Source organism: Alligator sinensis, unplaced genomic scaffold, assembly GCF_000455745.1.
Source record: "Alligator sinensis unplaced genomic scaffold, ASM45574v1 scaffold85_1, whole genome shotgun sequence".
In the NCBI taxonomy this organism is placed as follows: Eukaryota; Metazoa; Chordata; order Crocodylia; family Alligatoridae; genus Alligator; species Alligator sinensis.
Genome location: NW_005841891.1, coordinates 1261013 through 1272756, shown reverse-complemented (window position 1 = coordinate 1272756; position 11744 = coordinate 1261013). Strand labels below are relative to the sequence as shown.

At 48.4% G+C, this 11744-nt stretch overlaps 1 protein-coding gene across 1 annotated transcript in view; it reads right to left on the bottom strand.

Annotated features, from left to right (window-relative positions):
• The window catches only part of LOC112549300, a 12521-nt gene extending 2785 nt beyond the window's left edge, over positions 1-9736 (bottom strand). The window contains exons 1-4 of the mRNA XM_025197151.1: positions 9697-9736; positions 9460-9609; positions 2738-2851; positions 1364-1480 (exon numbers count right to left, since the gene is read on the bottom strand). Coding sequence (XP_025052936.1) covers positions 1364-1480; positions 2738-2803 — 183 coding nt within the window. The 5' untranslated portion in view covers positions 2804-2851; positions 9460-9609; positions 9697-9736. The remainder of the gene's footprint in view (positions 1-1363; positions 1481-2737; positions 2852-9459; positions 9610-9696) is intronic.
• Positions 9737-11744: the final 2008 nt, after the last annotated feature.

Below are 11744 nucleotides of genomic sequence, written 5' to 3'. Positions count from 1 at the left end.
TGCTGAACCCCACTAGAACACACTTGTCTTTGGGGTTTTTCCAAGGTGGTGCCTCATGGGGCGCCTTAAGCCTTATGGGCTAAATGTGTGGCTCCAAGCCTTCCCTATACCATGCCCCATGCCTTGCGGGTGTTACACAGATGTTGTCCACTCTGCTGGGGCCTCGGCCTACTCAGCCTCTGCCCCTTTAATCTGGCTAGGCCTTCTAGCCTATGCTCACGGTGTCAGGCCTAGGCTCTCCAGCCCCTGTGTGGCTGCTCCCCTCTAGCGCCGGGCTCTCCAGCCCTGTGTGCTCTGTGCTTTGCACACACTCCATCCGCTACAGGCTCTATAATGACTTGAGCCCCAAGCCAGCTGCTTGACCAATGCCGCATAGAAGGAAAGGATCACCTCCCTGGACCTGCTTGTGATGCATCTGTAGATGCACGACAAGGTGCAGTTAGCTTTACTGACTGCTTCCTTGCATTGGCGGCTCATGTTCATCCTGGAGTCAACAGTGACTCCAAGATCCCTTCCTGCCACCATGTTGACAAGAAGGGTGTTCCCCAGCCTAGTGGTATGTTGCAGGTTCCTTCTCCCTGGATGCAGTACCTTGCACTTGTCTGCATTGAATTCCATCCTATTCTCATCCGCCCACCTCTGTAACCTGTCTAGATCTAGCTGGATTCTGTCCCTCCCCTCCAGCGTGCCCACCTCACCCCACAACTTGGTGTCGTCAGCAAATTTGGGCACTGTGCATTCCACACCCACATCCAGATCGCTGATAAAGATGTTGAACGGTACAGGCCCCAGGACCGAGCCCTGAGAGACTCCACTGCCCACATCCCTCCAGGTCGAAAATGACCCATCCACCATGACTCTCTGGGTGCGACCATCTAGCCAGTTTGCCACCCATCTGACTGTGTAGGCATCAGTGCCACAGTCACCTAGTTTTTTTAAGAGAATGTGGTGGGAAACCATGTCAAAGGCCTTCTTAAAGTCCAGGAAGACGACATCCACCCCGACACCCTCATCCAGGGACTTTGTGACCTGATCATAAAACCAGGTTAGTCAGGCAGGACCTGCCCTCAGTGAACCCATGTTGGTTGCCCCTGAACATTACCACCCCTGCTGGGCCCTTGCAGATGTGCTCTTTGATAATTTTCTCAAAGGTCTTCCCAAGGACCAAGGTAAGGCTGATTGACCTATAACTGCTGGGGTCCTCCTTTCTTCCCTTTTTGTAAATGGGGACCACATTGGCCCTTTGCCAATCCTCTGGTACCTGGCCAGTGCCCCACGAGTGCTCATATTGCTGTGCCAGGGGCCCCGCTATGACCCCCGCCAATTCCCTCAGCACCCTCGGGTGAAGAGCATCTGGACCTACTGATTTAAAGATGTCCAGCCCCTCCAGAAGTTCCCTAAGTAGGTCGTCCCTGACTCTAGACATGTCGGTGCCACCCCCGGGTCTATCCACAATTCCAGTGGGGGAAATGTCTTGTCCCTGTTCAGGAATATGGAGGCAAAGAATTCATTAAAGCGGTCAACTTTTTTGTTTGCTGCAATCACCAGATTGCCAAGCCTATCCTGTAAGGCCCCACAGTACCCGGTGCCGCCTTCTTACTTCCTATGTATTTGAAAAAGGACTTTTTATTATCCTTAATTCTGGTCACTAGCCCTAGCTCCATCTTAGCCTTGGCCTTCCTAACAGCCTCCCTGCAGTCCCAAGCAAGGGAGGTGTAATCCTCCTTGGTGATAGCCCCTTGCTACCACTGTATGTATGCCTCCTTTTTTGCCCTCAGGCATCCCTGGATGCCTTTGCTGAGCCATTTTAGGCTTTTAGCACTCCTGCCCGCCTTGATGCGCATTAGGACTGACTCCCTTTGAGCTCAGAAGATTGTCTCCTTGAGGAACAACCACCTGTCTTGGACTCCCATGCCATTGAAGCTCCGAGACCCCAATGCCCTCCTACTAACCTTAACTTACAGAAGCCAGCCCTCCTGAAGTCGAGGACCTCTGCCTTGCTGCTTGCTTTCACCACCCTCTGCTGGATAGTAAATTCCAGCAGGCGATGATCACTGTCGCCCCGGTCATCGAGTACTGGCAGACCCCTCACCAAGTCATTGCTTGTGGCAAGGACCAAGTCCAGCAAGGCATTTCCCCTGTTGGGACTATGCACCTCCTGGGTTAGGTGGAGGTCATGTATCTCGGCTAGGAACCTATGTAAGTGGTCAGACCTGGCTGACTGCTCCTCCCAGCAGATGTCTGGGTAGTTTAGGTCACCCATGACAATGACATCCCTTGACTTTACAGCCTCTGTGTGCTGACCTGAGAATTCCAGGTCCAGCTCATCCCCCTGGTAAGGCGGTCTATAGTAGACACCCACTATCAAGTCCCTTTCCCCATGCCCCCCTTGCATTCTTACCCAGAGCGCCTCAGTTTGCCCCTCCTCCGACCCCATGCTGATCACTGAGGACGTGTATTGCTCTGTGAGGTATAGCCCTACACTCCCCACTCTTTTCCCTGCTCTGTCTCACCTGTACAGCCTGTAACCCTGGATGTCCACTGCCCAGTCGTGGGTAGAATCCCACCAGGTTTCCATGAGCCCCACTAGGTCTGGGTTTTTGCTAGCTAGCAGGAGGGCAAGTTCCTCCTGCTTATTCCCCATGCTTCGAGCATTTGTGTAGAGGCATTTGAGGCCTCCTGTAGGTGCCCATGCTTCCCCCTTGTTCCTAAATCTGCCCTGGCCCCTGTCACTTACCTGGGTACTACCTGTGCACGTCAGTTGGCTCGACGGCAAAGTGTCCTCGTGTTCCTCTGCGTCCATGTCCCCCAGCAAACCTAGTTTAAAGCTCACCGTACAAGATCAGCCAGCCTGGAAGAAAAAATGCGTTTGCCTTTTGGAGAGAGATGAAGCCTGTCCTTCCCGAGCATGTCCTCTGTGCAGAAATGCGGGTCATGGTCCAAGAACACAAGGCCCGCCTGGTAACACCAGTTCTGAAGCCAAAAGTGGCTGTGCTATTTTGCTTCGGTTCAGAGCAAGGATGTATGTAAATTAAGGACATGGATTTGCATTTTAATCATGCTATCATGAGCTACCCAATAGTGCCTGAGGCTACCATAGACTACATGACTAGAGGAAAAATTGAAATGGCCACAGTACTCTGACTTAATGTGCACTGACACGAAGTACGTATTTGCATCCACAAGGACAAATCACTGAGTGGCATGAGCAAGACAAATTGGAACAAACAGGGCTGCTTTAAAATGACCTGTCTTCTGGGGACCTTTGTCCATGCCTTTAAACAAAATTGGCCTTTAGAACAGCTTAAATGCCCTTTTGTTCCACTTTAATGGTGTTGCTGTTTGCACGCTCAGCAGTGTATTCCACTTCAAATTACTTTGGAGCATAGCAAGATAAAACACCTCTGAGGTGTTTCAGTTTGCTACCTAACAAAGAGCAACAGTGCATGGGGCACTGGAAGCGATGTGCTCGGGGCTTGGCAGGCTTCCAGTGGCCCCTGCACCGTCCCCACCTCCTTTTCCTGCTGCTGTGCAACCTGACGGCAGCCTGTGCAGGCAGGCTCGACTGAAGGGAAAAAAAAGCAGCGAGGACCCTGAACTTTTCTTTTTTTATCTCCCAGAGCCTGCCAGAGAGGCAGGGAAGGAATGGACCCCCCCCCTTGTGTACACACAACAGGGGTTTAGTTCGGTTTAATTCTCCCTAAGTGGAAACGGTGGGTTTTTTAAAAACTTAGGGAGAACTAAACTGAATTAAACCCCCATGGCGTATACAAGCAGCCTGGATCTGCAGGCCATTGTGAAGTTAAATTTAGGTCTCATTCTGTTCCCAGTGAAGTTAATGGCAATACTCTCAGGGATAGATGGACTTCAGTGCAGCAGCTAGCTATGACAATTTACATTAGCTGAGGATCTGCCCCACTAACTTTCATGGCAGAAGAACCAGGTCAGTTCAAGTCTCATCTCTGTTCTCAGATACAAGTGACTACTGCAGGCTTTCTGGGCCATCCAGGCATTTCCCCAAGTACTCTGTTTTGCATCAAGAGCACTTCCAACACCATCAGTTTTCTCTGAAATGTTCCCCCCCCAGCAATTCACAAACTTGTAACATCATCACAAACAAGAATGTCAGCCACCTCCGCCCCAGTTCCCCATCTGTTCTCCTTTATTAAACAAACTCTTCTAACACAGGGCAGGGGCACCTGGTGCAAGCTTATTCCCGACTTGTGCACCCCAACTGCCAGTTCTTGCTTGTGATCTGATCTTCCAAAGGACCTTTCTGATCCTCCCACTACATTCTCCCTGGTGTGCAGAGGAGCCTTTTCATACATCAAGGAGTGCTTATGCCTTAATCCCTGCACATCTTTCTCCACTAAAAATGGCATACTGATAAAAAAAGAAGTGAATAAAAACAACCATCATGAGACAACTTCACCTCTGGCATGAGTGAGTACAACCACCATTCACTGTGCTAGAAACTGTTCTCACTCGTACAATGGATTAACTTGTTGCAATCTTTCATCTCATCTCATCTATGAAGATCACGCTCCAAATCCCAAATGCATAATTAATTTCCTCAATTGCAAGCCATGTAAAAATGTGTAGAACCTTTCTATGATTCTTTGAGTTAATGTTAAAAACTACAAAAAGGGATATAAAGTAAGTAGGATATAATGGATATAAAGTAATTTTTTAAGCCAAATGATTTAAAAATTTGATCATGATTAGTTGTGCAATTAAAAAAATAGTTGCAATTAATAACAATTTTAATTGCACAGCTAAAACCTCAAAATTATGCTCAGAAAAACTCAAAGGTATGCAAAATTATGCAGGTACTTTATGGTTGGGGGTGGGGGGGAATTTGTGAAGGTGTGGGGGGGTTGTGGTGTGGGTGTGTGTGTGGGGGGGGGTGGAGCCCAGGGGGGGGGGGTCCCACATACCCTGGCAGGGTGTGGGGTAGTGTGGGAGGAGTGAGGGGCAGCAGCAGGGCTGGGGGGCTGGAGCTTGGGAGTGAGGGGCAGACACACAGAGACAGACACACACACAGATACTGCCCAGCAGGTAAGCCTGTGAGGGAAAAGGGCATGGGGGGGAAGGGGCAGGGGGCGCAGATCGAGGCCTCCACGGTGAGGGAGAGAGTGGGGAGAGATGGGCTGGAGTGTATGGGGCCCCAGATATGGGGTGAGGTGTGGGATGAAGCTGCGGGTGGCTCGTCCAGGGGAGTGGGAGAGCTCCCACAGCTGCGTGGACCCTGGGGGAGGCGGGGGGGGGGCACATGCCCCCTGGATTTGTGCAGAAGGCGGAGGCAGGTTGCCTCTGTGGGATGAGGCTCTGTGCCCCACTGCCATTGCCCTGGGAACTGCGCACTGATTGCACCACATCCCCTGCCCGCCCAGCAGCAGGAGGCACAGCAAATCCGTGGGACACATGCCCTCCATGCCTCCCCCAGGGTGCATGCAGCAGTGGGAGCCCCATTGTGCCCCTGGACAAGCCGCCCATGGTTCTGTCCATGACCTGCCCTGGCCCCGGGGCCCCATTCACCCCAGCCCCTGCCCCACTCCCTCTGTCATTGTGGGGCCTCAATTTGCTCGCCCACCCACACCCCTTTCTTCCCCCATGCCACTTCCCCGTCCCCTTCATAGACTTGCCTGCTGGGTGCTGCTCCACATGCTGCTAGGCTGCGTTCCTGGCCACCTGTAGGCTGCGGCTGCGTGTCTGTGTCTGTCTCTGTGTGTGCCCTTCTTTCCCCTATTGCAGCTGCCCAAAGCCCATGCCTGGGCAGCCCTGTGGTCTTCTGTGCTGCAACCACCACCCCACAGGATGGCCCAGAGGTGGTGGAGTGGAGCCCAGGTGTGGGCTCCAAAACCATGTGCACGATTAACGTGTTAAAAAAATTAACTCGAACAATTATTAATGTGTTAATCGTGCCTGTTAATTGCAATTAATTGACAGCCCTAAAAATAAAAGCTATGTGGTAATATGAACAGAAGCATGGATTTTGTTGCCAGTGTCCCTTAAGGTCTGATCATGTGTATGTATTATAAAGTATCTATACCACCATTGGAATGAACTGAAGCTCACGCCCTGATACCACTTATGCTACATTTTTAGAATCATCAATCTAAATCCAAATCGACTTTAATGGAGTTCTGGATTTACACTTATGCAGCTGAGATTAGAATGAAGCCCTTGACAAAATATCCAGTTGGTATAAAAAGGAGGAAGCAAGCTGTATTTGTACATGAACAGCATTATTTCTGGAGGGTTCTCTGATCTGTCTGAAGCTAGGAACAACCAGTTTTCATGGAGCATTTGAAGCCAAACATGGGCAGTTATTTTGCTTGCTGTCCCACAGTGTCTTGAATAAATCAGCTGTTAGGTCCCACTGCTTCATTTCTGAATGTTTCCTGTAAATTTATTATGAGTTTAAGTGCTTTAAGCAACAATAGATGGTCATTTGCCAGTTCACTGTTATTGAACAAGTAGCAGTCATTTTCACACAATGACTCTCTCAGCTTTTTGGCCGAAGTACAATTATGTTTTCCCATCTACAGATGGAACTTGCATAATACCTCAGAAACAGCATGCAAGCTCTTTCTGATTTAAGCTTATTATTAGGGTTACATGTTTATCTGTATGGATGCTCTACAGTGGGCGGGGGAATGCATCCAAATGATGGAACCGAGTGTGATACCTTGATTGCATTTTGTTGTAATCAAACATCTTGCGAAAAGCCAGAATACCGTGCCATAGAAGAATAATGATTTTTTTTTATAATAAAAGGGTATACTGCAGCAACATTTTTCATAATGCAAACATTCTTTCTTCAGAGCACACTCTTTTTTTAATCCTGAAGCAATGCTTGGTCTATGGGTGCTTGAGATTGCTCCTAGTAAAATCAGTGGCAGGGGTTTTTTTATTATTATGTATTTGATGCTGCTTCCATCTGCAGTTATCTCCCTCACGAAATTGAATGGTGGTAAAAAATGCGTTAATAACCATTCTCCCCAGCATCCTAGAACAACTAATACTTTAGCCTGGACAAGAGAACAGAGCAGGTTTCACATCTGGTAAATGTAGAACTGAACAGCTTTGAGCAGTAGTGGGAATGTGAGAATACACTCCACTGAAGTGCATAGCAGGTAAATGCACAGCTCACTTAAGTGCATAACACAATGCCAGTCCCTATAGTTGCCTATTGCTTACTTCAGTGGGGGCCAACCTTTTTGGCAGGAGAGCCACAAATTCACTCCTCACCTTCTCCAAGTGCCACTCTGATCCCCTTCTCCTGTATGATCTGCTGCCCTGCTTTCTGCTCCCTGCTGCTGTGCTGTCTGCTCCGTCTCTGATCTGCTGTGTGCCACACACAGAGGCTGCCTGTGTCACTTGTGAAGTGTGCCTGATTGGGCACCCCAGCTTACTTTATAACAGAAACTGGATGTCTGCATCTTTGTGTGTGCATAAACAATTTATGCGTGTGGCATCTTTCAGTTCCACCATCTGTTTTGCTTAGCTGTACTCCATTTAACTTCAGAACTGGCACCGGAAATGGCAAAGGGGAAGCACTCAAACGACTGCACGTAGAAACCTTGAAGTTCACCTCAGTTGGTTAGTGTCATGCCTGCTATTGGGACATAGTTAGCCAGTCTGAGGGCTCCTAGCTCCTCATATCCAGCCTTCCAAAAGTAGTGCTGAAACTGTCTGGTTCCCAGCATTTTCACAGGAGCCCCTAAACAGATAATGAGAAGCCTTGGAAATGGTGGCAGCTAATCAGTGTTGTAGCTACTAATAGCACAGCACTGACAGTGCTGGGCTACTCAATGACCATCACTTAGGTTCAGAAAAACATATTTTGGGTAAAGGCACAGGCTTTTGCAACCCCAAGTCTATGCATTTAAATGCACACTGTACTGCCCATGCATAGAGGGGGTCTGTGCAAGATGTTTTCCTTGGACATGCTTGCTTAGCACTTTAATATACACCACAACTGTGACCCCTTACCTTTCATTACAGGCTACATGTTTCCCTAAGTTTGAGCTGTCCCCAAGTTCCCGCTGCAGCAAACTGATACATGACTGAAATGAGCATGTTACTAGTCTGTTGCAATCCAGCTGCAAGGACTTATGCACATGCCATAGGTGCTGAGTACATGGGGGCCCAAGGGCCCTAACCCCTCTTGGGAAGAGTGACCACCTGTCCCTAATTGGGTGTGACAGTCCTGAAATGGGAACATCAAGTCCTGGCCCAGGGCTCCATGACTCCAGGGCAGCATTTGTCCTGGATTCCTAGTATCGTGCAGGGATCCAGGTTTTCTGTTCACCATAGGAAATGGCAGGTTTCCCCTTGCAGGCTGGAAGAGTTCTAGCCTGCAAGGGGCTGCAGGGAGCAAGGGGTGCCATGTGCATGTGTGTATGTGTACACATGCACGTGGCCAGAAATACAGCCCCAGGCAGTGGTGGAGAGCAGCTCTCCCAGTTGCAGGCAGGTAAATCCCTGGGGAGTCAGATTGAGGCCCCCATGATGAGGGAGACAGTGGGTCAGGGGCTGGACCTAGGGGTGCTGCTCAGCCCGCGCAGTACATGGGACCCAGGGCCAAGGCAGAGAGTGGGACAGGGCCACAGGCGTCTCATTCAGGGAGCAGGGTAATGGCTCCCTGCTGGTGTGCACACTCTCAGGGTGGGAGGCATGTGGGGGACATGCCCCCTAGATTCGTGTGCAAGGTGGGGGTGGATGTGGGTTGTCCACTGTAGCCTTGGAGCTTCCTGCCCTGCTGCCCTCCTTCCCCCCCCAGCCCAGGAGCCCTGTGCTGGCCACACATGACATGACAAGGCACCCCCTGCCTGCCCACCAACAGTGGGGCGGGGGGCAGTGGCCTGGACCCGTGCCCCCTGCTGCTGCTGGGTGGGCAGGGGGCATCTTGCCATGGCGGCGCTGCTGGGGTAGGGCTCCCAGGAGGGCAGCAGGGTGGGGAGCCCCAAGCCTGCAGTCGGCATCCCGCATCTGCCCCTGCCCCGCAGTGGCCCTGCTCAGCTCTGCTCCAGTCGTGACGCCAGGGGTGGGGGGCCATTGTCTTAACACACCCCCCCAGCAAAAATTAAAGTCAGCGCCTATGGCACATACTTAGCTTGATGCAGTTGGCTGGTTAAAACATTGACAAGGTGAATCCCTGGCCCTATGGAAGTCAATAGCAAACCTCCCATACTACATAACATTGAGAACATTTTTAAGTCTTTGAAGGACCAGGACATAAAAGATGGATGGCAGCAGCAGCAATGTTTTCAATACTCTTTTCAAGGTGACCCATGAAGGAAAGAGATACATGGTGCCCCCTCGTGCTGTTATTTTATACAGAAAAAAGGCCTGATGGAGGGGTATTTTTTTGCGATTATAAAAACAATCTTTTCTTTCTCATCAGAGAGGCAAATGGCTTTAGCTGGAAGACAGAACGGGTGTTTTCTCTACCTGTAATTGAAAGATATGTGATGCTGAATCCTTAAAAAAGACTTTTTTTTCTTCCAAGTCAGCTACTTCCCAACTCAGAACAAGCAAGTAAAACCTCTAGTTAAGCAGCATAACTCTGTTAGGTTCTTCATATAGTCTCCCATGAACATCCTAATGTAAAACAGTAAAAACAAGAATTTAAGAGGAATCCAGGCATTTCCCCAACTAATGAGCAAGTTTTTTGGGCTCTGTTTATACCTTATAAGGAGGCACAAACTCAATTTCTTCTTCTTTACAGGTCACATTTTAGAATTAGTTCTGTCCAGTGGGAGCTGTCGTGGAGGAGATGTCTGCAACACCCTTCTCTTCTTTTTCCATTGTAGAGAGGTTATAAAATACATTTGCAATCTCAGTCTGCCATAGTCTTTCCCATTTCTTTATTCTTTTCAATCCAAAACTGACCTGTGGGTGGATTTTCCTGAAACCATAAAACAGTGACACAGCTATTTCCTGTTGCCATCAAAATTCTATAACAGAATTTCTCTCTCTGCCAGTTACTAAGTTACCTGGAGAACAGCCAGAAAAATCAAATGGAGGCCTAAGTTGGAGTGGATTTAAAAGACCCTGTTCAGTGGCCATCTGGACTTAACATCTTCAGTTTTGCAAATCTAGGACTACACCAGAAAACATATGCCTGTGAAACCTTTTGCTTACATTGGGTCCCAAACGGGAGAGATTTTGTAAGATCAGAGCAGTGTAAAAAAGAGGGGTTGTATTTTTCCACTGAAATACGCAACAGGAAAAAGAACAAGCAAGATGGATCACTGAATTCATCTTAGCCAAATCGCTTTTATTTTTAGTACACAGTTGGTCTACGTGAGTAACAGAATCAGACTACCTTAAGCTACAATGTCAAACTTACATTTGCCTGATGTCATTTTTCCACTGGGTAGGTTTTTCAAACCTCCGGATCTTAGCATCAAAACCCAGCACTATATTAAAAAATGCAAATGTATCTTTTTCAATCTTTCAACAATGTCTGGAGCAGCCAGCTGATCAGCAGTCCCAATAATGATTCTGCGTGGGCTAGTCTGAGATGTGCAAAACACTTGTATAATTTTCAGTGCTGATCCAATTCCATCTTTTGGTCCATCTTTTTTTTACCTTTGCAAAGCTTCACTCACACCAGTATATATCAAGAATTACTGTTGAAACCCAGGGAGATACACAGGTGTAGAACAGTGAGGGCCAACCTTTTTTGACAGGAGTGCCCTGAATTAGCTCTGCACCCTTTCCAAGTGCCATTCTGATCCCCTTTCCCTGCCCGATCTGTTGCTCTACTCTCTACTTTCTGCCCTGTAATCTTTGCCTGATCTGCTGCTCTACTTTCTGCACTATCTACTGATCTCCTGTCTATCCTCTCCCCCGTCTGTTGTGTGCCACACACAGAGGCTGCCTGTGCCATTTGTGGTATGTGGGCTGAAGGTTGCCCAACCCTAGTGTAAGACAAATCCAAGAGACTGGAGACTTTGGAGTCCCCATTAGGCAGATACTGGTTATTTCTGCATCCAGTTGCAGTTTCCTGGGTACCCCCTCTATCAAAAAAGGCTATGACTCAGTCACCTATACTGCTGCACAAGAAAGGGGATAACAGATCTTGACAGGCAGTGGGCCTGATTATCCTTCCACAGCTCCTGATATAACCTCACCAACATCAGTGGAGTGACCCAAGCAAAAATGAGGTAAGAATCAGACCCAAAATTTTCATAAGTTCCAGGGTAGATCATTGAGGGAAGCACACAAATTTAGAAAAAGTGCATCCTCCTTCATGTGCAGAATGTGTGCACTTTTACATCTGGTTCAGCAATTACTTGAGCATCTTTCAACCATTGTCCTCCTTGGCCCTTATTCTGATCAGTTTTGAAGATATGATGGTAAGCAGAAAATGCAAAACTTTCCTTTCAAATAAAGAAGCAGCCCCAGGAAGTCAGTTGTGCTCATTGTGTTGCTGAGGATGGTACAGACAGATGTGGTAGTGGTGTTGATGGGTTGCCAGATGATCTATCTGCAACCAGGAAGGAATTCTAAAAATACCCATATATTCTGTGAGAGACAAGTCTTTCTTAGGGTGATAAGAAATCATGCAGTTGATCTAATTAAAGATAGCAATCCAAGCAATCCTTGACTCTCATATAATTTCTATACCACAATGGCTACAACACCACTCTCACATTACTGTATGTTCTGAGTAAGATGATATTTTTCCCAAGGGCCTGGGTAGGGATTACAAAGGTACAGCAGTCTTT